Below are 26,419 nucleotides of genomic sequence, written 5' to 3' on the forward strand. Positions count from 1 at the left end.
TTATTCCTGTTAGTATAAAATAACATATATAAATTTTAAAATTTAAAAATTATTAAAATTTTAAAATAACTAAATTCAAAAATAAGATAGTAAAATTAATTTTTTAAAACAAATTAGATAGTCGGATCACAAACAAGTGATAAGTTAGGTAATACAGTATTATTTTTTATTTTTCTTGTTTCTGGAAGGTTATATGATCTTCTTCTTAAATTCGTTTTGTATCCTTTTGAAGAGGGCGTTTTCATAAATTATTACAGTCTCTGTACATGTGATGTCGTCATTGTGGTGTAACATTGCTCCAATTAATATCAAGCTTACAAATAAGCTAGTGTAGTTACCCGCACGATGTGACGGATAGATATTATCAAAATAATTATTTTTTCTGTCATCATCAATAAAATGAAAAACATTAGTTTTAATAATTCGCAGGAATTGATAAAAAACTACTAAGATGACTTTTTTTTCATCTTGTTCACTCAATAATCTATATGATTACACATTTGCAAGACTATAAAAAAAATAAATACACATTTGTAAAATATAAAATTTTTAGAATTGAGCGGTAAATATAAAACATGAATAATGTAAACAATCATACATACAAATAAATCATAGGTCATATCTAAAATTTACAGATTTTTTCTTATAGAGATGAGCAATAAGAATACCAAATAAATGATGTCGAACCTCTGGTGAAAATACTTGTGAAAAACTCCCCAACGACATCTGTTGTCTTGTTCCCCACCTCAAAGATCCAATCCATAGAATCGAAAATTAGATCGATCAAAAATGAAATCAACAGAAAATAGTGCGACACCATACCAATTTCTACTAATTTGAGGTGATTTTGAACCGTGAGTGAGATTTGACAAAAATTCTTTAGCAACCCATAGAGAGAGAGATTAGTGGTGGATAAATACTACTAAGCATTTAACAAAGATGAATCAATTATATTAACAAAATCTCTGAAATTTTTTAAAAAGAATATTGATAGTTTAGCAAGGTTCTGATGAACTAGTTCAAAGCGGGGAGCACTATCAACCTCTGCTTGAGGATCCTTCTCTGCCATTGGATCCGTACCACCTTCGGCTACTTCACAAAGTAGGTGAGGTCTCTCTTCGTATACAGGGCTCCGCCGATCCCGAAGGGGATCATTCCATATTATCGCTTCGAGTATAGTTAAGGTATCAAAGGGTGTAGAAGAGACAGAAATTCTAAAAGAGAAAGTGTGAGAGATATAAAAAAGAGAGGATTTATAAAGGGCTCATGAAAAAAGTACCAACGAATCTCGTATAATCTCAACCATTGGATATGTTGATGAGGAAATGATCAGTTTGTATCAATCGTTCTATTGAAAATTATAAGGGTTTGAATTAAAAGGAGTCCCAAAGTAAAAACATTGCACATTAGTAAAATTATTGGGAAATCAAGATTGTTTATAGATGTCATAGCATGGTGGGTGTAATTTATGCGTAAAAGTAAAAATTTTATAGAAATCAAGTTTTTTAGTTATTTTAGGAAGTTATAATTTTGGGTAATTTATATGCTGTATTAGAAATTATTAGGGCATACAAACTAATAATAGATAATTTTGTTATAGGTTATGCATTAACGTAAAATTTGAAGAAAATATATAAAAATTTAAATTTGCTTAGGTTTGTAAGTAATTCGGGGTGAACTATGAAAATATTATCCTTCTTCACCAAGAAAAAGAAAAAAAAAAAAAACTATAATGGTATGCTTTGTACGATCATGTGCCTGATGATTCCTTGCACTTCTATCCTGCAGTTATTTTTTTTTAATTAGTTCTCGCACACGGATTTTTCCAATCCAATTCTTAGCCTTATCACTAGGAATCCAATAGTTTAACATGTCACATATCTTTTTATGAGTGATTTTAGAATTGTTGATAATATTAACTCGTCGAGTATTTTTTCACGGATAATTTTAAAATTACTGATAATATAAATACATAAAAAGTGACACAATAGTAGTCTCACGTAGGGGTGTAAACGAGCGGAACACGAGCGAGCTGGGATTGGCTCGTGTTCGNCGCATTTATATTTTTATTTTGCTAAAATTTAAATAATAAAAATATATATTATATATAATTATTTATTTATATATAAAAATATAAATTAAATAAATTATATAAATATAAAATATATGTATTCGAGCTGTTATCGAGCAGAACACGAGCGAGCTGACCCCAGCTCGTGTTCGGCTTGTTTATTAAACGAGCTGGAAAATCCAGCTCGTGTTCGGCTCGTTTACTAAACGAGCGAGCCGATCTCGAGCTTATTTCGAGCCGAACACGAGCTGGCCTGCGAACAGCGAGCTAGATTGCCACCCCTAGTCTCACGTGATAGGATATATGGTATACTCGCTCCTAACGACAACAGCACCGTAGACTATTTCTACTCAACCTTTCCAAACTTTTTACAATTTTCCTTTTCTAATAAATTTATATGGATTGAATATAATTTTCCTTTTTCAAGGTAAAAGATTACATAACTAAAATTACCTTGTACAATCCAAGCATGAGGAGTGATATCTTGTCCTCGAAAATATCTCTATCTGCTTTTGTCGTTCCTGCACCTTCTATGAATGTCAATAATAATTTCATGCAAGTTTTTAGCAAAAAAAGAAAAAAAAGAAAAAAAGAAAAAAAGGGTTTCCAAAAGGTTTCCAAAAAGTCTGACACTAGCAAACACTCACTAAAAAGAAGTAAAGAAAAGAATTGGCCTAGACCATTTTATGACCATTTTAAGTATTCAAAATGCATAGCACTAATCAGCAATTTCAACAGCTTAAATTGATCAAAAGAATGTAACAAATTTTTCGTCGACTTGATTTGCCATATAGATAAAGTAAAATTACATATTCTTAACTAATAAGTAATACATATTCTTAACTAATAAGTAAACATCTAAATTTGTTTTACATAATTTTTTCATATTTTTGTCGAAATAAACACTAGAATTTCTAGTCTCTATGAAGAGTAAAATTCAATTATCTACTCAGTTGAAACAATTTGAATTAACTCAACTCTTTTACGCAAAGATAATTGGAAATACCGACTAAAGTGCATTTACAGTGTTTTTGTTATTTTTTAGGATTTCCTTTGAAATTATTGTGAGAATCCGTTCTTACAGTTAGAAAGTACGATAAAAAAATATTTTATTTATTTTTTATAAAAAAATTAATATTGTGTCGATTGCAATAATTTGATTATTATAATCTATACCGCCTCATTAGCTAACAGAGTAGCATTTTCCTTTCAACTCTTTTTTTTTTTTTTTTTCTGCCTATCAATTGTTTGGTAGCCCGTGATTAGATGTAACGGACTGTTTGGCCTAGCTTTGTGATATTATGAATATTGTATATTTTATTTTAGAAATGATAAGTTTAGTCACAAATTTACTATTGACTTTGAGTTAGAAGATGATTAGAAACTTACATACTTCTATTCAAATTGAAGTTTTAATTTGACTAAGAAAATGATGATTTCGTCACATCTTAGATTCCATAATAAAAATAATTTAAATAAATTCGCTAAATAAAAAAAATAATAATTTCATATAGGTCACTACAAATATAGTAAATAACAAATATACCGCTACAAAGTTCAACTTTTGTCTCTTACAAAAGTCCTAATATTTTCAAATATATTCATGTCGTTTGAATCCGCTAAAAAAATTTAGTTAATCATAGATTAAATACTTAATCCTGATTAGTTTTTTTTTTATTTTTATCCCTTTATATTATACTATTATGATTTTTAAAGGAATATATTTTTATGACAAAATTAAAAATATAAACAGTTCTCCAACAATAACAAAGCAGAGTGACATATTTAAAAATATTAAGATTTTTATAGAAATAATATATGAAAGTTAAATTTTATAAAAATATATTTGTTATTTACTATATATATATATATATATATATATATATATATATGCAGCGGTANATATATATATATGCAGGGACATATTAGAAATTAAACCTAAATTAAATATAGAAAATTATGAAAACATTAGGTGCACTTAATTTACCCATAAAACGAAAATAAAAAAATAAAAAAAAAAAACGAAGACACTTCGACCGGTCCACAGAGCAGCCATGTAGGCCCGCAGGCAGGCAGCCAGCCCTTTGGTGAAAGGAAAAAGGACGATCGTGTCTCGTCCGTCTGTCCAACGGCGGAGATGGCGGAGAGGAGTGCGGCGGTGCTGGCTGCCCCACTGGTGGACCTCCTCCCTCCCGTCGACTTCTGCTGCGCTTATGGCTCCTCTCTCCTCCCCAACAACCACGATCATGCAAAAACGTGCCCGATTCATCTATTTCTTCTGCATTCTCATGCTTGGTTTAAGCCCCCCTTCTTTTCTCAAATTTTCTCTTAATTTTGTTCTTCTCTTCTTTCATTGCTCTGTTCCGATTTTGCATGTCTTTTTTTCTTTTTTTTTTTTTTTTCTCTCTCTCAATTGGATTTTCTTCTTTTTTCCTACGAATTATTATGAATTTAGACTTCTATGGTGGACTACATACTGGGAGTTGCAGATCCCGTCCAATGGCACTCCGAGGTATGAAATTCGCTTTCCCTGGAGCTATATGTCGTTTTACGTTTTTGTTTCTCCTAACCCATTACTCTTTTTTAATCTTTGCTTTTTTAAAGAATCTGGAGAGGAATAGGAAGCACTACTCCAAGTGGATGGCTCATCTCGGCCCAGAAATGGTTCGTTTCTCTTGATCTCATTTTTGTGTGATTTTGATGTAATTGGGTTGAGCGTTTGTGCGTTTCAGATTACGAGGGTTGCAGATGGTGTCGGCGCCGGAGTGCACTTCAATCCGTTCGTGGAGTGGAGAGATAAGGTTCCCCCCTACTTCTGCAATTCATCTAAATTTTGCTACGCATGAATTCTCTTTCGTTATATTTTTTTGTGTAATTTGAATTTGTTGTGCTTGTAGATGATAAAGTATGGAGTCGTGCGGATGCATGATTTAGCGATGGATGTATTGACCTGGGACAGGTTCTACCTGAGCGGCCGATTGCAGAAACCTGTATGTCATTGCTTGAGGTGTGAGTTTAGTTGTTTCGATCATGTTATTGAGATGTTTATACCATGTAAATGTTTCGATCATTGAGACTAGGGAGATTAACAAAGTAGGCACAATAGCACTATTGGTTGTTTAATCGTGCTTCTCGCACGCAACTGCTCTTTCTACACTCCTATGCTATTGTATGTGTCGAATAACAAACTTTATTTCTGTTTATTTCTCTATTCAGGTGTAGAAACATTATTTAGCTGTGTAAAATTTTCTTCTTAGAAAGCAAGGATTGTCGTGCCAGTCAGTATGGTCTGGCACGGTTGGCACGTGCCGCCTGTGCCAATAAGCCCGTGTCTACATGTAAAATGGAGTGTACCGAGGCGTGTTGGCTTGCTGTGCTGTGCCGCTGACACGTCAATCCTTGTTTGAAAGTAAGAATGCCAGATAACTCCTCCTAAATTGTGTAGTCATAAAGATGACATTTCCAGGAGAACGACTATTTCCACAACCCTAAAACATTTTCTACTCAAATCCTTGAATTAACACTTCATACAGAGGTGTGGTGTTTCTAATGCTTGTTTATTTGTCTTGTTTGTTCTTTTTCTTGAAGATGCTCTTGACTAATAGTAACCGGCATGCATTGTAATTCTTTTAAATAATCGGCGCAGGTCCGTGTTCTTATTGATAACTGGGAGATAAGAAAGGTCAATGTAATTAATTTAAAATCAGCAACATCTGCTTCACTTCTCCTTTTGCCACCTGAATTTACTGAGGTTCGACTAGAAGTTTTATTTCCTAATCAGTGCACCTATTTTCTTCTGTTTATGTATATATTTCACTGCTAAATTTATGTTAGAACATCTCTTATGCTGCAGGAAGATCTATATTCGAAAATTTGTGGCCTCTCATACATGGGTGATCTGAGGATGCTGTTTGCCGAAGACAAAAATAAGGTCAGTCTAATAATGTAGTTGTACCTCACCTGCTCTGAATTAACTTGGTCAGACTTCTAGCTGAAGTGGTTAATCTATGCGAAAGCTTTTATTCTTGTAGTGACAGTTTCGTTAATCTAAATCTTATTTTGATGGTCTTTTGCTACTGAAATAAAACAGGTGAAAAAGATAGTCCAAGGAAGTTTCAATTTATTCCAATCAATGTATCGGCCACTATTACGAGAGTACGCAAGTGATGGGTTACTGAAGATGTCATCTCTCGGTCAGCAGCAATCATTCAAGCAGGTTCTTCTGATTCTCTCATTCTCAAGTCTTGCTACCCTTTTTATAAATTTGGAGAATATGGAATAATTGAATTCCTTGCTGGCAACAGCCAAATTTAACAAAATAGGCCTTTCTTTGGGGAAAAAAAAGAAACATGAGAATTTCTTGAATATGTAGGTCTTCTTTGAAAAGAAAAAAGAAGAAGCAAAATGATAACTTTTAGGAATATGCAGAAACGGAAAACCTTCCATCGTTATGGCTTTAGCCCAGTTTGGAACTTTTTAGGACCAAATTGCCTGTTTACTGCATGACCATATGCACTCTTTTAACCTATGGTTGCATAGTTTTGAAGCTGTGCATCATTGTCCTGTAGTGGAGGTTTGGTTTTGTTCTGAAAGTTAAAAAGTGGGCTTAAGTTACAAAAATAGATAGAGTATCATGCTTTAGTCGTCCTTTTTCTTTGGGTGCAAAAAGGGTCAACTATTAATACAGTAGAAATTTTCGGAACGTTGTTTGGAGTTCACTCAAGGAATACCCGTTTTGCTCCCCGGGCCTCCCATGATCCTTGTGTTGTAGATAGTATGTTAGGGATTGCACGGTTTCATTCTTCCCTTCTGAAAAAGAAGTCCAATAAGCTTTTTGTAGTTAAAAGCGGATTCTGGTTAGCCAAAACATATGTCATCAGTAATTGTCATAGCTTTCGATAAGATACTAATTGTTTGTCTCCATAATTATTTACCTAAAATGCCTAAAAGGAGAGAGAAGATATCTTCTACAGGGGTCTTGCTATTTGGACTACTGTTGAATAATTTTTTTTGGCCTTGTGGATAGTTTATAAAACTCCTCATCTTTTATGCGTGGTCCTCTCTTAACAGAGCAGTTTGAAAATTTTCATCTCTCTTATTATGAGGAGAAAATTGGCTATCTGCTTTTCACTATCACTCTTGTTTTACCTTCTTTAGTTCTCTTGTCGCACTATTTGCGGTTTGACAACTAGCATGTATTAATGAAACATTCGCTTTCACTATTAATTTAGAACAACAATGTAATTGTTTTACTTGATGAAGAATAATATTACTGATATATAATCCGACTCCCTCCCCTCCCTCTCTCTAGATGTTCTCTAATTTGCTAATAATTAATTAATTGACAGGAATGCGGTTCATCTGCGACTAACTACCTCGTTTCTATGCTTCCAGCGACAATCCAAAGACAGATTGGAGGAAAGTGTAGAGTAGATGAAACAGGTAGCAAGTATTGCTTACTGATAAATTCTTCAACCATTGGAAATTCAGATTCCTAACCATACAATCATATTTATTTAATAAAAATTATGGAGGCTTCCTCAACTACAGAACAATTCACAACAGACCCCCCAGCTTTATTTTTTTATCTATTTATTGATTGATTGATTGACAGCCCTCAACTTTTACTCATTTTGATGAGAGTTATTCCAATCAAACGAATTCAGTATCCAATTAAAAAATCAACAGTTCCATAAGCTATTGGCCATCGATTGTTACCCGAATTCGCAGTTGTGTAAGCTAAAAGGTGGGCAGACTCGTTAAGTTTGATGGAATCATTGCCAAATTTGACAATCCCCAATTCAATTAATGGAATAAACTAAAATCAAAACTTGCAAAAGTCAAAGGGTAGGTCTTTTATGCATGCTTACTTATTTACTTGTGTAGGAATAATAACACCCCAGATCATCGTATCTTCGAAAGAGGAGGCCGCTAACTGCGTCCGTAAAGCTCTGAGACGGATTGTTATGGTCTCAAGTGTGAGGCAGGCGGTATCCGGAGTGCTTGCCGCAGGCGGAGTAAATGCCGCTCGATATCTCGGGAAAAAGATATCAAAGGCTTGGACGTCTAGAACATCGTGATTTGTAACCTGAAGATGTATTCTCAAGTGCATTCGGTTTGGTTTGGGCATGAATTCTGAAGCGATGACCTCTCATTTCTCTTTTCCTTTTTGTTTTTTCATTCCTGGGTTGACCTGCGATCGTGGGAGAAACAGACGAGAGCACAGTCAATTCTGTGTTTGGTTTTACATTGCATGAAGCATACTACTAATGGCAGTAAACGAAATGGCGGACAGATTTTCAGATTACTGGGATACTGGGTTAAATTGAGGGGTAGTGTGGTACTCTGAAGAGGGTTTACTGAGACATCCATTGACGGGTTATTGTTATCGATGATTCGGCTATGCTTAGCTGATTAATGGTAATAACCCGAGTGCTCCTCTTCTTTCGCGCCCAACCAATTAGTCCTAAACTGTCGTTTTAATATCGAGTTTGATTATCGTGCTCGACTATAGTTTGAGTTGCTCATTTGTTGTAAAATGAAGTCCAGGAAAATAGCATGATTCCGTAATGTTTGTCCTTTGTTGCAACAAGATGTGTACTAAGCTTCTGCTGAAACATTGTGGATTGCATCATCCTGTTGTGAAATGGTAAAAAAATTACTTCTTTTGTTGCATGGTTATAACATTGTGAGTACTTGGTGTGTAAAATAATGTGTAATACTCAATAATGTGTAAGAGGAACAAGAGTTTTTAGTTAAAATTTTTGTGTAGCAATGGCTATTAAAATGGTGTATAATTGAGGGGGTTTCAGTTAAAAAGTGAAAATGATTGAATATGTGAACACATTTTAATTTTGCATGGAGATATGAATAGTAAATAGATGTCAAATTTCGAATTAATATTTGATTAGAATGAAATGTACATATAAATCTTAAGTGGTGGATTATGTGTGTTTGTTTAAAAGAGAAGTTTTCAAATTCAAAAATTTTAGTAAATTATCTGACCGAGTCCAAATTTGAATCTTGAGTGAGAATACTAATCATCGGAATTTCACTCACTGATCGAATTTATATTCGAATTTGATCGCATAATATCGCATCTATTTCATCCATAGTCTCAAAGTACTTAAAAAAAAAATTTTGAGGACTCATTTCAAAAGCGTCGATACTCGAGGGGGTCCGTTTACACTTATACAGTTGTACCTCATAGTTTCAAATCCCTTTTTCGCGCTCCAAACTCTCTCTGACTGACTCTCTCTCTCTCTCTCTCTCTCTCTCTCTTCCCCAACCGATGAATAAGAACCCAACCGCGTCCCATCTCTCCCACCTCTCCAAAACCCTAACCCTAACCCCTCCTCTTCCTCCTCCCTCTTCTCCCCCCTCCTTCTCCCTCCACCCTCATCCCACCCCTCTCATCTGCCGCCTCCTCCTCCTCCTCCGCCACCGACGCCGCCGCCCCGGCGACGTCCTCTCCGCCGCGCGCCACCTCCTCTCCGCCGCCTCTGCCTCCTCCATCCCCGTCGACACCCTCCTCGCCAACCGCCTCATCGACCTCTTCGCCAAGCTCGGCGCCCTCTCCGACGCGCGCCGCCTCTTCGACGAATTGCCCCACCGGGACCTCTGCTCCTACAACACCCTCGTCTCCGCGTACTCCAACAATGGCGACCTCCCCTCCGCCCGCCGGCTGTTCGACGAAATGCCCGATCGGGACCACTTCTCCTGGAGCTCCATTATCTCCGCCTACACCCGTCACAGCCGCCCAACCGAAGCTCTCCGCCTTTACCGGCAAATGCAGAGCCAAAGCAATGACGGGAGTCGTCGCAGCAACGTCGACAACAAGTTCACTGCTTCCTCCGCCCTAGCCGCCGCCACGGCGGTTCCGTGCCTTAACTATGGAAAAGAGATTCACTGCCACATAGTTCGCGCAGGTTTTGATTCTGATATAGTCGTGTGGGGTGCCCTCTCTGATATGTATGCCAAGTGCGGGAGCATAGATTCCGCACGCCGCGTGTTCGATGAAAGTCCAGAGAAGGACGTGGTTTCGTGGACGGCGATGATCGAGAGATACTTTGATGTTGGGAGGAGAGAAGAGGGGCTTTGGCTTCTTTACGAGATGTTGAGAGTCGGGGTTCGGCCGAATGAGTTCACCTTCGCGGGGGTTTTGAATGCTTTTGCAGAAATGGCATTGGAAGGTAAGGGTAAGGAGGTTCACGGGCAATTGATGAGGATCGGATACGACTCGTCTTCATTTGCAGGTAGTGCACTCGTTCACATGTATTCAAAGTGTGGGAGCATCGAGAAAGCAAGGAAGGTGTTTGACGGGATGCCGAAGCCGGACTTGGTTTCGTGGACCTCGATAATATGTGGGTATTCTCAGAACGGCCATCCCGAGGAGGCTTTGAGATACTTTGATCTTTTGCTAAGGTCAGGGACGAAGCCCGATCATATAACATTCGTTGGAGTTCTTTCTGCAAGCGCCCATTCCGGGTTAGTCGATAGAGGGCGTGAAATTTTTCATTCAATCAAAGAAGAGTACGGCGCTGAGTATACTTCTGACCACTATTCTTGCATGATCGACCTTCTCAGTCGATCAGGTCGGTTCAAAGAAGCTGAAGAGCTTATCGACAAGATGCCGATGAAGCCCAATAAGTTCTTGTGGGCTTCCTTGCTTGGTGGTTGCAGGATTCATAAGAATATTAGGTTGGCTAAAAGGGCCGCAGAAGCCCTATTTCAAATCGAGCCCGAGAATGCCGCAACATATGTAACTTTAGCTAATATTTATGCCTCTGCCGGTTTATGGGATGAGGTGGAGAAGATCAGAAAGAAAATGGACAACATAGGGGTGGTGAAGACGCCCGGTTCTAGTTGGATCGAGATTAAGCGGAAGGTTCATGTGTTTTTAGTTGGCGACAAGTCGCACCCACGAGCTAAAGAGATTTATGAGCTACTGAAGAAGATGAACACAAAAATGAAGGAAGAAGGGTACATGCCGGATACCGATTTTGTGCTTCATGATGTGGAAGACGAGCAGAAGGAAGGTGATCTCGCGTATCACAGCGAGAGACTCGCGGTTGCCTTCGGGATCATTGCTACCCCAGAAGGTACGCCGATCAAGGTTTTCAAGAACCTGAGGATTTGCGGAGATTGCCACACCGCTATCAAGTTCATCTCGCGGATTATGCATCGGGTCATCGTCGTGAGGGATTCGAATAGGTTTCATCACGTCAAGGGTGGGAGCTGTTCATGTGGGGATTATTGGTGATGCTTTGAAGAGGATGATTTGATAGGATGTGGAATTGAGATTGCTCGTGCTGTTATACATGATTTAATTCTCCTGCTTACTCTCTTACTAAGAGGATGAGAACTGCAGTAAAGAGAATGAAGAAACGGATCTGTTCTTTCTGGAGTTTTCCTATGAGCATCCGCATGAACAAAGCATGCAGGTCGCAGGAGCACTCAAAAGGAGAGGAGAACAAAAATCATATGGAAGTGTTATGGCAGCTTCGAAGTCATCAGTTCAGAAAAAAAAAAAAAAAAAAAAAAAAAAAAAGACAGCAGCGTGCAAGGTTGGTCGTTCGAAGTTCTGTACGGCGCCCGAGAGGGAGTCCCGAGTTCTTCCCATGCAGCTCCCGGTTCTCAACTTTGTGCTCGAAAGTTGGGTTCGTGCGACACACGATGACCACGGACTCAAAAGCTTCGGCTATTTAAGCACCCAAAAAGTCCTAAAAATATTTGCAAAATTACTGTGTATGTTTCTGTACATAATTTCATGTTATGAATATTATGACAAGTTGTAATGTGTAGTTTCTCTGAGAAGTTAAGAAATGTATTCCGCCCGACCTACATGCTTATTTAGTTTTGCCTGATTCCCGTCAATACAGCTCTTATTGCGCATTTTTTGGCTTTTGATTTCTCATGGCAACTACTGACAGTGTAAGTGACAAATAATTTGATAGTTGATATTCAAAGTTCCAAGTTCGAATTCTATTTGATTTATATTTTCAGGTAAGTTTATTTCTCAATAAAATAAACGAAACGAAAGTGGATAATATGCTACCTATATCTCAAAAATATTTCTCATGGCAACCACATGAGAGATAGAGAGAGAGAGAGAGATTCTAAAAATAGAACAGACAATTAATCCAAGAGAGAATGTTAAAAAGTTACCATTCATTTATTCATGAATTTTCAAACTTTCAACAAGGTCACAGTATCTTACAACAAAATGAAAATCAAGTTGGTTTATTTAAATCCACAAATATAACACATTCAAAAAGCCATCATTTGAGCAAGACAATTGCATACTAGATAATTGAAAAAAAATGGTAATGATCGCCGAGACGATGTAATTAATGATTTCTCAGGTACAACACATGGAAGGCGAGGTAATTCCACTATACAGATCTTAAACAACTGTTGGTTCTCTTATGTCTAATGAATGAAGCAGTTTGAGGCATCAGCCTCTTCCATTTTGTCCGAAAAAAATATCGACCAGTTACTTTTTTCTGGTTAATTAGCGCTTCTTTTTTTTCTTTTCTTTTTTTTTCCCTGGGGACTAAGTTCGATCATTCTCAAACCACAGTTTCACACAATATCATCTTATTCCCCCTACTATAGTCGCTTGATGCAAGAAATTTTTGTAGAAAAAGTTCATGAATTCATGCACCAATCTCTTCAACCTTTTGACATGCATATTTCGCAGATCGTTCGCTTGAGAAACAAATGCCAAAAATTCTGAAAAAAATATTGTAAGTAGATATGAATCTTTTAATTGGATGCGTCGAAACAGGAAGTGAAAAATAAATGAAGGGCATGAAAATCTTACCAACAAGTATTCTCAACCGAAGATAGCTCATGTTTGTCCTGATTGTCGAGACCACATGCTTCACCGGACCTACACATAACATAATGATTACCAATAAGAGATTCTCGAATATTTCACCTGAGCTTTTCCAGGAAAGTTCTATTGAAAAGGTGCTTTGGAGGTTCTGCTTCAAGCAGAGACTGCTCCAGCAGCCAGTAAAAATTAAAAAAGTGCCTTTTGAAACAATTCCCTATTTCGAGCAGCAGCAGTTAAGCATTCGCCAGGGCAGAAAAAATAAAGATTTTTTGCTGTAGCAGAATGCTAAAGTAAGCTTAGGCTCCAAATGCAGAAGCATGTGTCTTCAGCCTCTGCTTCTGGTTCGGTTTGAAGCTGTTTGGAGAAATTTAATGAAGCCTGAATAGCTCTGCTCGGACAGGACACAGCAAGAAGAACTAACCAAGTCAAATCGGACCCACAGTAACAATGGAACTTACCAGACTCTGAGCTTGACTGCTTGTCGAGGCCATATATGGCATATTTTGCATAAGCGAGGAGACGTACATGGCGTGGTGCACCAAGCTTGCCGACTATGGATCTCAACAATCCGCTGAAATTAGATCAATATAAGTCTCACCAAACAAGAAAAACATTATATATATTTACGTATATACCCCTGCAAAATCATCAGTTTACATTTGTATGCTAGAAGAATCTGCACTGTCTTATAGCCCTTTAATTTTCCTCCTCACACATAAATCGTTGTACTCATTAAAAAAAAAAATCTTCTTAAGAAACTTTTCTAAGATGAGAAAACCAACTTCTCCTCTCAAGATAATAGTATTTTTGTAGGTAACAGTACTTTTGAGCAGCATATACAAAAATTCAGATTTTACAATGGCATAAAAATGTGAAGAGTTGATCCCACAGGAGTATAAGTGTAAAAGCATGCTTTCATACTCTGTGCGTAGTATTGAAAGGAAGTCCTCAGGTAAGGATTCCATGAATGACGATATGTCGTCCATCCTTAGAGCCCGCAGATCGTGCTTTAGACGCGTTTTCTCTTCACTAGACATATGATCTCCAAGGACTGATTTGCTGAGAGTTAATATAAAACGAACACTTGTGTGAATACCTCACCACGAGGCCCAACCACTACATGAATTTAAAAAAGAAAGGGAAAATTGAAAAGAATGATTGAGGGCTCAAAACATAAACATTTCTGTTTCTTTGGCTCTAAATTAGTAGTAGTCCTCCAATGCAACAAGATTTCCCCAGTTTTCTTTTCTACTGTGCTTACAAGATGCTCTACGATTAAGCAACTGCAAGAAAACCTCGTGTTCCCAATTGATTGGGGTAAACCACATTGTAACACGAAGGGTATTGCATCAAAACAAAAAAAACCATTGACCTTTCTAAATAGAAAATGTAAATAAATCTGACCGCTCTATACCACTACCACTAACTGCTGTCCAGGATTTGGAGGTTTTCTAATATAGCTGTCTCGTGGTTTTAAAGAGAACTTGATAATTACTTGCAAAAAGAGAGTGATTCTATAGCAGTCTAGCCTTTGTTAGAGATTCTTATTGTTTTTAATGAAAAAAAATGAGTGAGCTATGCCTTCTACAATCAAAGATCAATAATCATTTTAATCTCTATTTCTACTTGCATCGCCAAATAGTGAAGAGAAGGTTTAAAATGTAATGTTCCACTCATAAAAGCACATGAAACTTACCTTTCTATAGTCCTTCCAGTAAAGATAACAGGAAAGTATTTTGCGTACTTTCCGACACCAAACTCTTCACCCAATCGCAGTATTTTCTGTGAATCCAACAGAATCAGTGCCTTCCACAACTCGCAATATTTCAATCTGAACATCTCATCCAACTCTCTATATATTCCATGATCTAATAGAACTGTATTATAGAAAATATATTACCAAATAGCTAAAACAGAAAAAAAAAAAAAACTAATAGTTAAAAGCAGAGAAAAGGAGAAATTCTTCTCAATTTAGTAAAACAAGGAAACAAGGGGCATACCTAGTGAGAATCCACCGCGACCTTTTGGAGAAACCAATATGTTACCAGGGTGAGGATCTCCATGAAGAAAGCCATGGACAAATATCATTTCAGCAAACAGTTTCATTAATGCTTCAGCTACCTGACATATCAATCATATAATAGTAAGAAAGTCTATTTGACAAGGGGCAAAACCTAAAGACAACATGTAAAAGAAAGCCAATAATAGGGAAATTAAGAGAGAGCAATGAGAGATGAAATAAGCAGTAGTGAAAAGGGACACAGAAAATTTAAAAATTAAAATAATGAGAATGCTACCAAAATATACATATAAGGATGCTATCAAGATAACCTAAATTCAGGTTAATCTGTTAAGGATGTCATATATATGATAGCCAACAAATTAGATATGATTGATTGGGTTTACTCTATCAGAGAATGCCACATCAATTTCCTGGCTAAACAAAACTTCCAGGAGATCACCTAAAATGGAATGAGCATACTTCTGTGATTGGCTTTAAACTGGCATAGAACTAAGCAAGGTGGTTAAGAACTACATTGGATCATGCTAATAAGTTTAAACAAACCTTTTTAGGATTTATTCCTTCATCCCGCAGAAAATCCAAATCATCAACCTACACATAAAAGTAACCCTCATGAATTTGAGACCAAGGTCTCATAAACATAGAGTACAACACAACGTAGGCAATACGTATTACGTAATCTAATATGCCAACTAATGTTACTGGCCTAGTAGACTTACTTTCATTTGTTTTTATCTTTTTGTCATTTGATTCTCCATAAAAACATTTTTTCCTGAATAATTTTACGAAATAACTCGATAGTATTATTATCATGTAGGACACACATAAGTTAAATAAGACCAGAAACCAACTCCAAAAAGGCTAGATGAAAATAAATACTTAAGAAAATTCCTTGCAAATGAGGTCTCTAGTACCTTGTGTCCATGACAAAACTGCATTGTTAAAACTTGTCTAGTTGTTAGATCCTGAAAAGAGCATTAAACATTGTCACAATCAGCAAAATTACTTACTTTCTCAGGTATCTGCCAGTGTAAACAGTATGCAATATAACTGAATTATAAAAGAATAAAAGGGTCACTTCTTTATACATTGCAAATGATAGAAGCAAGTATAAATGAGGATTCATACTCGAAACACATGAGGAATCTTGACGATTTTATTTTTACTGAAAAGTCTGGCTGCTCTCTCAGAATTCTTTGCCTCTTGAAGAAAATCTGCACAGAACTTGTTTAATCACTTCAAGCTTAAATTGTGGCATTATAGCAACTAATTACCAAAAGAAAAACCTACTATAATTATAAAACCCGAAATAAATCTAAAAGTAAGTACATGGATCTAGTCTTTCTTCTGGGGCAGAACAAGGATAAAAGTGGTGAGGGAGGGGTGAGCAACATTGAAAGTCAAAGTGATTCAATTTTTATTTTAAAAAGTAAAAGAACATATCAATAAGCAACAATGAAGATAAAAACTCATCATTAATTTAATAAATGATATTAACTTGATGTTCTTCAATACATTTATTACATAAAATATTAAATCGTTGCTTCCTGTCTCAACGATTTCTTTTTCATGATTAAGCCAACGCCATCATCCATTTTATTTCAAAGACTTATTCTTATATTTAATAGCAACAAATACTCATCCACTGAAACTGGAAGCATCAAAATCAGAGAATTAAACTCTCTCTGAAAGAAAACATTTCTGACTTTCTATAAGTTGCTAATCCTTGACAAAGCTTAACAATTGTTGTAGCCTTTTGTAAGACAAAGGTGATGAGACTCAACAATTGTTACTTGGGCATCTATCATGTTGAATATTTTAAGGGGTATAACAAATTTTAGGGGTTTTGAGGGGTGGGGTACACAGAAAATTACCTCTTGTACATGATACCATTGAACATAAACACACAAAAAACAGGATGAATATTGCGAAAACAAGGCAGAAAAGCAATCCTGCTCTAGAAAAATAATATAGGTAACAATGAGTGAAAAATTGTCAAACATCCTAAGAAGCATTTTTCTAGCACTCACCAAGTTCCAATGACATGGCCCTCTCAAATTCAGACAATATGCGCTCAAACCTATAATCAGGAAAAATCTGTAGAAATAAAACAGTGTGACTTCAACCATGACTTCAACCCATTGAAATAAGGTTTGCATATATAACATAAATAAAATTCACAAGCTTATTTTTACTTTTTGTCTACATTCAAAAATCAAAATCACTTGAAGTCACCTAGACTTTAATTCAGTCAAATATGTGATGCTTTATATCGCAGGTATTAGCTGTAAAGAATTTCAAAACAAAGAATAGTGTAGAACTACTTGATTTTGGTCATAGTCACCCATATGCTAGTAGTGCGGTCACCAAAATGAACTGCAAATTATCTCAAGCTTTCCGAATTTGTCTTGGCTACTGTGTTAGAGAAATTGACTGCCTTAATAAAGTAATCATCTCTGCTGGCCTAAAATTAATTGATGAAGGTCAGGTGGAGGGATGTTCACAAAGCAGTTTATGAACCTGCATAAGTGGCCACAAATGCAGATTCAGTATGTTGACACCTGAATAGTCAGCATCTTCTTATGATATATTAAATTATACGGAGCATACAGCCACAATGATAACAAACTGTAGATGACAAACTTAAACATGAGTTCTACCCATTGATCTTAATAGTCTTAGTTAGTACACATTTTATAGCCAGAAAACTTTCCTCAGCATGATTTCTATTAAGATACAATTTTCTACAATAAGATTCAGCAGGTCTACGAAATTGTATAGGTTTCTTTTTCAGTCACTTGATTCTTTTATGCACTATCCTACTCTTTACACTCTAAGTTTCCTTTAATTTTTAAAATAATTTAACAGTACTTTACATAAGACTGCCTAGGCACCAGCCAAACACCAGCATATGCACCTACGCAGCATACACCTAACTAAGAACACAGTCCACATACTGTCGGATCATTAATCACGGCACAAAATCTTTTTTTGAAGTTGTTATTTGGTTTTCACTGTTCCAAGAAGAGGGGAAAAAATCATGTAATAATGGTGCCTTGAACTAAATAGGTTTAGGATATAATTTGAATAACTGTACACACAAATAAATGTGTGAATAATATACATATCCGATGTATAGAAATTCTCTAAAATATCATATATTTATCTCAAATTCTTAATTTATGACATTCAATAATGCAACTACAATACCATGGTCTACTTTGTCTGAGAATCTTGGACAATCAAAAATAAATAAAATTAGCACAAACTTTTCACTCAGTTTAACAGCGATATTTGAGTAAGTTGGCTCTGTTATCTCCTGCCATGCTTAACGCAGTTGAATGTTTACAAGTGACATTTTTCTCTGCCTCTGCAACTATTACAAAGTCCAGGTCTTTCTATCTGCCTACATAAGATGAAGTTTTGGTTTATGAACACCACCCAGAGGGTGACTGAATAAAATATGTACATTACTTATAATGGAGATACAGCAAATGTAGACTGAATTAACAATCAGAAGTGTTACTATTTGCACTATTCAAGTACTGCCAGGAAAATATGAAACAAATTCACTTAATAAAAAACGTGAATGCATAAAATCAGTACTTTCCATACCCAAGAAACTGACTTTGATAGGATGGTCATAGTCGAAATATCTATCTTCATCTGCTGCTCCAGTCCAGGATACTGCACCTACATGCCATAAATTTTTTATAATCAGTTAAGTATGATTTGATACTGCATATTAACTTTTACAAGCTTTATATGATGATATGCTAGAGCCATACATTCTATGACCAGAACCCCACCCCATCCCCCTAACACCCCGCCCCCAACCCCCCCCCTAAAAAAAGAAAACCAAGATCATGAGCATAGAATTGGCAGTAATGCACAGTAAAATGGGCTTTTTATTTGATACAGCGTAACTGTGATTCTGTGAGCATCTTCATGCTCTAGTTCATCAACTCTTGTATTAAAATGCGGATGAAGGAAGGCCCACCCCACGGCAACTGTTATTTGCTATCTAAATTATTTTAGATGGTGGCCTGTGGCGATTTCCAGCTTTCTGTTAATCAATCATTTCAGTGACTCTATAATATTTGTGACATTTTTCCTCTTTTCGATGCAGCAGTAATTTAAGACCAGGAACCTTTTTTATAATTTGAAAAAAAAAGAAAGGTGTTCAGAAAGTCTATAAAGGATCACATTGTACAAACGCTATCTCATATAATTATAATGCACAAGTTACATTTTCTCATGCATAAACTTAAAGGTCACTTATGTTTCATTTCTTCCTCTCAATTTTAGAACACATCTACTCGTCTATCATCCGTAAATAGGAAGAAATCAACAAAACAGAAGATTAGTTCAAAAAAAAAAAAAAAAAAACTCAAATGTAAAGATGGTTGAGCTCCTTAAACTCTTCAAAAATCTCATAGTTAACTCTTTCCAATAGAGCTGACAATTCAAGGTGCTTTTGACATATATGTACCCCACAAAAAGTTCTTCATATATAATCCTCAAGAAGTGATGACATTAAATTACAATTATGACAGCAGATTACATTTCCTTTCGTATCATAAAAAAACCAGGGCATGCATGCATTTTTCCAACTTCTGTAAAGTATTTGTCCGAGTTATAAACTGTTGAATGGATTTAACTTTAAAAAACAATGATTTAGAAAAGGATATGTTACTTTTAGTGTTGAAAGGTAATGCGGATCAAGGTGTACATATCAAAAACAAACTAAATAATAAAATTAATTTACTCGAATAAGGATTCTGCATTACAGCAAGTAATGACTCTCAATTAATCAAGTCATTTTCCATGAAACGTTTCAGAAATAGACCCTGAGCAAATTTGGACACAAAAAAAAAAAAAAAAAAATACAAGAAGTGACAAAATCTCATTGTCAAGCTTCCAGTTTTTCCCTATCAAGTGCCTAACATCACAAAATCAAACAAAAAAGTTATATATATGATGTCACGAAATGTCATAGAAAATAAAACAGCCACCATGTTGATCAACAATGTCTACCTTGATCGCTACTTCTTGGTTATCCTTCAACAGCCCTCTATGCACCTGAGCTATTGATGCAGCAGCAATTGGTTTTTCATCAAATACCAAGAATCTGACAAAAGCATATAGAAGCAAAAGTATTTCTCATGCATTATTGTTCTTTGATAAGATGAATATCAATAAAAGCAGGCAACTAAATAAAGGTTACAGGCGGTGGCCATATAATTGCTCAACAGGCCCATCTGCCCATCTGCCCATCTTGCATAAAGACAATAAAAAGCACTTGTGCAAGATAGCAACACTCATTATAGCTCCAGAATGTACGCAGGTGAGACTTGCGACAACATAATGACAGCCACAAGAGTATATCAAAGTATCTCAAGTAATACTCAAAAGTGTTTTGATAATAACATATCAGGGATAATTGCTTACACATCTGATAATTCTTTGCCCAAGTTTCGTTCGATAACTCCTTTTATTCCTTTGAAGTGATAAGGAGTTGCCTGAATCATTGAGAATGGAAATAGCAGCAGAATCATGAATAGCAGCTAGTACAAACGCACAAAAGAAACACATCGTAATAGATAATGTAGCTTAACAAACCTGATCTTGCAAAGATGAGAGGGTTGAGGAGTACTCCTTTGGTACTTGTCTCAACGATGAAACAAACTGACCAGCTTTCACATAGAATCCTCTATTGGCTTCACACAGTTTAAGTAACTTCATGGCCGAGCGAAAATGAACCTAAACCTCAACGAAACTAAGATATGATCATCGATCATTAAACCAATTTTCTGCCATCATCTGTTACCAATTAAAGCTAGTATATCTTGTCTAAGAAGTCCAATTCATTCAGCAAACAAATTAGATAACCTAGTCACATTTCACAATGTAATATCCATATACAGTGGTATAGTTTTGGAATTAAAAAAAAAAAATCAAACATGCCAAAACGTACCTCTGACAGCTTAACCCGGTACTCTCTCGAATCGGGAGGCAAACTGCGCAAGGAGTACTTGTAATCAACCGTGATAAAAGCGATCTGACGAGAAGAAGAACAAATCATGACGAGCAATCCAGNAAAAAAAAAAAAACCTTAGCCGGATGAAAAGAGGGATAAATTGCGCTAGTCCCTGAACTTCAATTCAAGTTTCATTTTGGTCCTCGAACTTTTACATTTGACGTTCGTTTTAGTCATTACCTTACGTTCATACATTCCACTCTCAATTATCTGACTTTGGCGTAGGCAATAATTTGTTCTCAAATAGTAAATATGCACAAAACCTAAAAAACGTAACTCGTCTCTTATGTCGAATTCGATAGTTCAAAAATGCAAAAACGAAACTTGGCTGAGAATCAAGTAAAACAATGAGTAGCGATACGATTTTTCGAAGAGATAGAGAGGGATCCTACAGTGTAGATGGCCCTCGAGGACCGAACGACGCCATCGACGGCGATCCTGAGGTTCTCGCCGGGATCCGACGCGCTGAGCTCAGGATCCGCCGCCGCGGCGGCGGCGGCTGCGGCGATTCCGGCGGCGACGGCGGCGGCGGCGGCAAGGCGGAGAGGAGCGCGCCCTTTGGCGGGAAGGTTGGGTCGCCAACGGTCGCTCCCCATGGCGGTTTCTAGGGTTTGAGCGACGCGAAGGAGTGGAGAAAGAGAAAAGAAGTAGGACGATAAACGAGAGCGAAAATTGAGAAGGTTCGGATGCGCCTCCGCGCTCCTAGAATGCAGAGTAGGGTTTATTTGCATTTCAGTCCCTCACGTTTCGACGTCTTTGGTTTTTGCGTGGGCGACCGCTAGTCCCTGAACTTTAAGCACGGCCACAATTTGGTCCCCTAACTTTTAATTTCGACGGCAGTGGCCCTAAACTTTTAAAAGAGTTTCACTTTAATTCTTATATATATATATTTAGGAAAGGCATTTGTAGATCTATACACCATACTTTTATTGATTATTTTTTATATCACTTATTTTTTTAATATAAATATTAAATTTCTGAACTGAAAATAAAAGATGGACAAAAAAATGATAAATTTATGATATACGAACAAACAGATGAATTAGATGCAAGCAATAGTTTTTAATCCAAAGTAAAGATTTAACCACATTAATTAAAACCTTATTCATATCGCATGTCAAAATAAGAAGTTTGAGGACCAAACTAAAACTTGCTTCAAAGTAGGGGGACTAGCAGTGTAATATTTCTTCTCTTTTCATTGAGTTCAATTTAGATAAATGCTATTTGTACACTAAACACACCTATTTTTAGCTGTATCAGTGTTATCTTTATAAATTATTAAGGATAAGGATAAACTTTAAATACTATTCCTGTGATTTTACACTTTCTCACTTTAGCATTTTATGATTTAAAGTATATCAATTTAGTACAGTGTGATTTTATTTTTCTCTTTTCATCAACTTCTTTGTTAACATTTCGTTAAATTATATACAAAAAACTTAAGATACTCCACTTTGGTTTATCGAATATTCACTTTAGTATCTTTTAATTTTAACGTTGTTACTAATTTAGCGAAAAAAATTAGTGGAGGGAACAATAAAAAAAAATAAATAAAATCACATAGTACTAAATTGATACACTTTAAATCAAATAGTACTAAAATAAAAAAGTGCGAACCGACGTGGGGGTATATGAAGTTTTCCCAATTATTAATGTATTTGTTGCATAATATAAAAAAAATTTAATTAATTCAAATAGATAATCTACAAGTACTATCATATATGTTTACTAACACATAAACAACAGTTATACTAATAGTTTAATCTCTGAACTTTTTTAGTAACCTCTAATTAGTTTAGTTATTATTACACCTAAGTTTAAACTCAGTTCTCTTTGAATAACAAGGCTTACCCATGTACGTACGGAGTAGTTTCTACATTTACTAATCTCCTTTTCTCTATGTTATCCTTCTAATGTTGGGTGATTCATGCACTGTCCATACCAAAACATAAAAACGGGTGCTTTAATGTTTGTGATCAACCGGCCGTCCCTAGAGCAAGTGGTAAATGACTTGATGGTTAGTACTCGAGATCTCAAGTTCGAATTCTAGCTGATTCACATTTCAAGCTAAGTTTATTTCTAAATAAAATAAATGAAGCGGATATCATACTACCTATCTCTCAAAAAAAAAAAAAAAAAAAAGTTTGTGATCACATTAATTGTTTCACTAGATTTCACCATCCCATAGCTCCTCAAGGGATTTGTAGGGGCCATGGTGAGGTGAGATGAACTCCAATCCAGGGAACCCTTTTCTCTGGGGGATCTCACTGATCCTTTGCCTCTCCTCTTCACTCAGCTCCCAATCCAATATGTCCAGGTTCTCCTCGAGCCTCTCTGGGTTGAAGCTCTTCACCAAAACACAGTCCCCTTGCTCATACACCCACCTTATGCAGATCTGTTTATGTAGAGCAAAATCAAATTACAATACCAATTAATAACAGTAACAATTATAACAGGTACTAACAATGATAATAACAGTTAATTTTTATCGCAAAATTTTGAGCCTATTTGATATAAAGTGTTTGTGTAAGGAAAATTGATATTGATGTAAGAGATATATTGAGAACTATTAATGTAATTTACTTTTTACGTCAAAACAAAAGTGACACGATACATTCAAATTTCATAATGAAGAACTATCAAATGGCTCAAATAAAAAAAAATTAAAAAGTTAGGAAGCAAAAATTAGAATTTTAAAGGTTCACTAATCATCCCAAAACAAGTTATGGCTTATCTACGTCATTGGCTTATCAAAAAGCTTCGAACCCACATGTGAAGACGTATTAAATATAAAAATATTATTTTTTACCTGCTTAAATTTTTAGAATATAATAATTGTTTCGTGTTGTTTAACATGTATGCATTATATACCTGAGCTAGAGTTTTCCCCTTGGCTTGAGCAATCTCCCTGAGGGTCTCACACTCCATAACCCAATCCTTACCCCAAAGAGTCCCTCTTGCTCCCAAAGGTGAGTAAGCACACAGTTGAACCCCCTTGCTTGCACAGTACTCCCTCAGCTTCTTCTGCTGCCACAGAGGGTTCACTTCAACCTTTCACCACCCAAAAAAAGGGTATAAATGTATGGTTAGTGATAATCTTCTTTCTTGCCCAGTTCAGAGTAAGGAATAGCCTTTAATGCATGACTAAATGCATGACATGTTTTATAATTTGTACTAAACACTTCGTTCGCACGTCTGAGTCCAGAACTTTTTAATAGGTCTATGATCGTGCAGAGATTTTTTTTTCATTGGATAGATTGCATAGATGGATGTTTATAAACTATTGAGAAGGTTAGATTTTCAGTCATTAAATTTTAGTTGTGGGAGAAAAAATATTTAATTCTATAAACAATTAAAGTTTGTCCAACAAACCTCACAAGCTACTGACACGATAGTTGTCTATAATCTTTGTTACAGTCATGTCATTGCCACTTTAGCTCCCAATAAATTGGAGGGAGAGAGAAGAAAAGAAAATAAGCGAAAATTTGTTTAGTATATTTCTAAATCTTTTTTTATTATATTCATCTTTTTGGATAATATAGTATCAGAGTCAATTAATTCTTGATTTTGAATTAAGAATTGATCACGATATTCATGAAGTCCGTAAAATGGCTCAAAATTAATAGTTCATTTTCCGCTCAATTCGATGTTGATCGAGGAAATGGCTAAACCCTAACAATTTGGTACCGGCCAACCTGGTTGACGGCGGGGAGTACTTCCGCAAACGAGAGCAAGTCCTGCATCTTCTTGCAGGAGAAATTGCTGACGCCGATCGCCTTCGCCAGCCCGAGCCTGTAACACTCCTCCATCTCCGCCCATACCCCCTTCATGTCGAACGACGGTAGGAGCTCCTCCTTCGGAAACGGCAGCTCGTACCTCCCCTGCTTCGTGCTCACCGGCCAGTGTATTAAATAGAGATCCACATACTCCATCTGAAGGTTCCTATAGGCATGTATCGCAAGAATCAAATGAGAGGTACTATATGTAGCATCCTAATTGTCATAAACAAATCGGAACCTGTAGATTATATTGTTTGTCAAACACTACTGACTCGTTTGATCCCCTTCGGTGCTTTTGCAGAAGTGATATTTGAGTAAAAGATTAATCTCTTTTGTAAAAATTTATCCGTCTATCCTAAATGACAGCGCATTTCGAAATGAGTACCTAAGCTTTACAAATTTTAACTTTACTACTCTTGCATTGTTTTTAAAATAGATAGCTCACATAATAGAATACTCCACTATATATGTACTAACATTCTGTACAATCAAACAAATAAATTTAGATTGTAAAATCATGATTCTTTATGTAACTATATAGCAGATGCAATAAAGTTTATCTAAGATCTATACATCATTACCCAATTATTCTTTCGAAATCTCACCCAATGGCTTGTCCCCTGTAAACTCCACCACGAAAAAAAAAAAAAAAAAAAAAAAAAAGAGAAAAAGAGAAAAAAAGAAAACTCTTCTGATTAGAGGTTCTATTCCTATAATTCAAAATTTTACGGTCTCATTTCAACTTTTTATCATAGCAGAAGCTACAGTCTTTCGTATTTGAAGTGGAAGTGCATACGCGAGGGTAGTTCGGAGGGCGGGGAGGACGCGGCCGGGGCAGGCGTCGCAGCACCACAGCTTGGAGGTGACGAAGAGGTCGGCGCGGGAGGCGACAAGGCCGGACGACACGGCCTCGGCGACGGCCTCCCCGAGGGGCTGCTCGGAGCGGTAGAGCGCTGCGGCATCGAAGTGGCGGTAGCCGAGCTCAACGGCGCGCAGCATGGCTGCGCGCATCGTGGCCGACGCCACGAACGGGTACGCAGCGGTGCCGAGCCCGATGAGCGGCATCGGCTTCGCCGAGCGAGAAGAGGAGATGAGAAGCACTTCAGGGATGCTGCTGCTGCTGCTGCTACTGCTGCTGCTTCCTCCTTTTCTTCTTCTTGTTTCCTCCATTGTTGTGATTTTAGTAGCAGGAAATGAGTGTTGTTTGGTAGTGTGGATAAAATATGCATGTTTATCTTTATCTTGGCTATTAGATGCAGTGTTTAATTTTATTTTATTTTTTTTGAACCACACGTTTGATGGATGCTTTGGAGTTTGTAGGATTGTGACAAATGTTTATCTTCTTATTTGGAGAAATTCGAGCACGTGGGTTGTCTAAGGTAGTAAGGTGGTGATGTTAAAGTTTTTTGTCCCAATTGGAACGTGTCCAAATTTTATTTGTATGATCAAACTCTTTGCTACACATAAATTACATTTTATATGGCTAGTGTGTAAATAAATAAATTTACACAGGTGAAGGCAACCGCGCTTTGCGACGGTTAAGATCGTAGAAATAAATAAATAAATAAAATTGAAAAAAAAAACCGGTAGAAAAAATAAAAGAGTCAAAGAATAAAAAATAAAAAATTGAAAAAGAAAGAACTGCTGCTGCTGTAGTAAAAATATG

At 36.4% G+C, this 26,419-nt stretch overlaps 4 protein-coding genes across 10 annotated transcripts; 2 read left to right on the forward strand and 2 right to left on the reverse strand.

The window, feature by feature from the left end:
* LOC109718868 (phosphatidate cytidylyltransferase, mitochondrial) lies at positions 4,091-8,755 on the forward strand. 2 transcript variants are annotated; one of them, XM_020245323.1, is made up of 10 exons: positions 4,091-4,319; positions 4,527-4,583; positions 4,676-4,735; positions 4,804-4,872; positions 4,969-5,061; positions 5,718-5,822; positions 5,925-6,002; positions 6,162-6,287; positions 7,420-7,516; positions 7,958-8,755. In XM_020245323.1, exons 1-10 carry the CDS (start codon positions 4,209-4,211, stop codon positions 8,149-8,151), a joined length of 990 nt encoding a protein of 329 aa, XP_020100912.1. In that variant the 5' UTR covers positions 4,091-4,208; the 3' UTR covers positions 8,152-8,755. The 2 variants fall into 2 exon arrangements, with proteins under 2 accessions (XP_020100912.1, XP_020100914.1); XM_020245325.1 differs by having other exon boundaries at positions 4,093-4,319; positions 7,420-7,513.
* On the forward strand, positions 9,218-11,947 carry LOC109718018 (pentatricopeptide repeat-containing protein At4g37170-like). Its single transcript, XM_020243998.1, has one exon. It carries the CDS (start codon positions 9,363-9,365, stop codon positions 11,331-11,333), a length of 1,971 nt encoding a protein of 656 aa, XP_020099587.1. The 5' UTR covers positions 9,218-9,362; the 3' UTR covers positions 11,334-11,947.
* On the reverse strand, positions 12,309-21,806 carry LOC109718416 (uncharacterized aarF domain-containing protein kinase 1). 6 transcript variants are annotated; one of them, XM_020244656.1, is made up of 17 exons: positions 21,367-21,781; positions 20,912-20,995; positions 20,557-20,697; positions 20,386-20,456; positions 19,972-20,065; positions 18,563-18,627; positions 16,965-17,014; positions 16,809-16,886; positions 16,063-16,148; positions 15,849-15,899; positions 15,478-15,525; positions 14,912-15,032; positions 14,608-14,788; positions 13,833-13,970; positions 13,370-13,482; positions 12,897-12,965; positions 12,309-12,805 (listed from the first exon to the last, which is right to left on the reverse strand). In XM_020244656.1, exons 1-17 carry the CDS (start codon positions 21,703-21,705, stop codon positions 12,666-12,668), a joined length of 1,869 nt encoding a protein of 622 aa, XP_020100245.1. In that variant the 5' UTR covers positions 21,706-21,781; the 3' UTR covers positions 12,309-12,665. The 6 variants fall into 6 exon arrangements, with proteins under 6 accessions (XP_020100245.1, XP_020100244.1, XP_020100249.1 ...); XM_020244655.1 differs by having other exon boundaries at positions 16,965-17,031; positions 18,550-18,627; positions 21,367-21,779; XM_020244660.1 differs by having other exon boundaries at positions 16,965-17,031; positions 18,550-18,627; positions 20,557-20,713; positions 21,367-21,385.
* Positions 23,091-25,987, reverse strand: LOC109717892 (probable NAD(P)H-dependent oxidoreductase 1). The gene is made up of 4 exons (XM_020243840.1): positions 25,550-25,987; positions 24,670-24,916; positions 23,846-24,025; positions 23,091-23,369 (listed from the first exon to the last, which is right to left on the reverse strand). The coding sequence occupies exons 1-4, from the start codon at positions 25,921-25,923 to the stop codon at positions 23,142-23,144; spliced, it is 1,029 nt and encodes a 342-aa protein (XP_020099429.1). The 5' UTR covers positions 25,924-25,987; the 3' UTR covers positions 23,091-23,141.

Source organism: Ananas comosus, linkage group 12 (assembly GCF_001540865.1).
Source record: "Ananas comosus cultivar F153 linkage group 12, ASM154086v1, whole genome shotgun sequence".
Taxonomy (NCBI): domain Eukaryota; kingdom Viridiplantae; phylum Streptophyta; class Magnoliopsida; order Poales; family Bromeliaceae; genus Ananas; species Ananas comosus.

Coding starts and splice junctions, on each gene's coding strand:
- LOC109718868 (XM_020245323.1), top strand. CDS start 4,209: ATGGCGGAGAGGAGTGCGGCGGTGCTGGCTGCCCCACTGGTGGACCTC. Junction 4,736..4,803: donor CTCATCTCGGCCCAGAAATG/GTTCGTTTCTCT, acceptor TGTGCGTTTCAG/ATTACGAGGGTTGCAGATGG. Junction 7,517..7,957: donor TAGAGTAGATGAAACAGGTA/GCAAGTATTGCT, acceptor TTACTTGTGTAG/GAATAATAACACCCCAGATC.
- LOC109718018 (XM_020243998.1), top strand. CDS start 9,363: ATGAATAAGAACCCAACCGCGTCCCATCTCTCCCACCTCTCCAAAACC.
- LOC109718416 (XM_020244655.1), bottom strand. CDS start 21,705: ATGCAAATAAACCCTACTCTGCATTCTAGGAGCGCGGAGGCGCATCCG. Junction 20,698..20,911: donor ACCGGGTTAAGCTGTCAGAG/GTACGTTTTGGC, acceptor GTTGAGGTTTAG/GTTCATTTTCGCTCGGCCAT. Junction 15,033..15,477: donor AAGGAATAAATCCTAAAAAG/GTTTGTTTAAAC, acceptor TTGATATGTCAG/GTAGCTGAAGCATTAATGAA.
- LOC109717892 (XM_020243840.1), bottom strand. CDS start 25,923: ATGGAGGAAACAAGAAGAAGAAAAGGAGGAAGCAGCAGCAGTAGCAGC. Junction 24,917..25,549: donor GCCCTCCGAACTACCCTCGC/GTATGCACTTCC, acceptor ACATGCCTATAG/GAACCTTCAGATGGAGTATG. Junction 24,026..24,669: donor TACTCCCCGCCGTCAACCAG/GTTGGCCGGTAC, acceptor GGGTGGTGAAAG/GTTGAAGTGAACCCTCTGTG.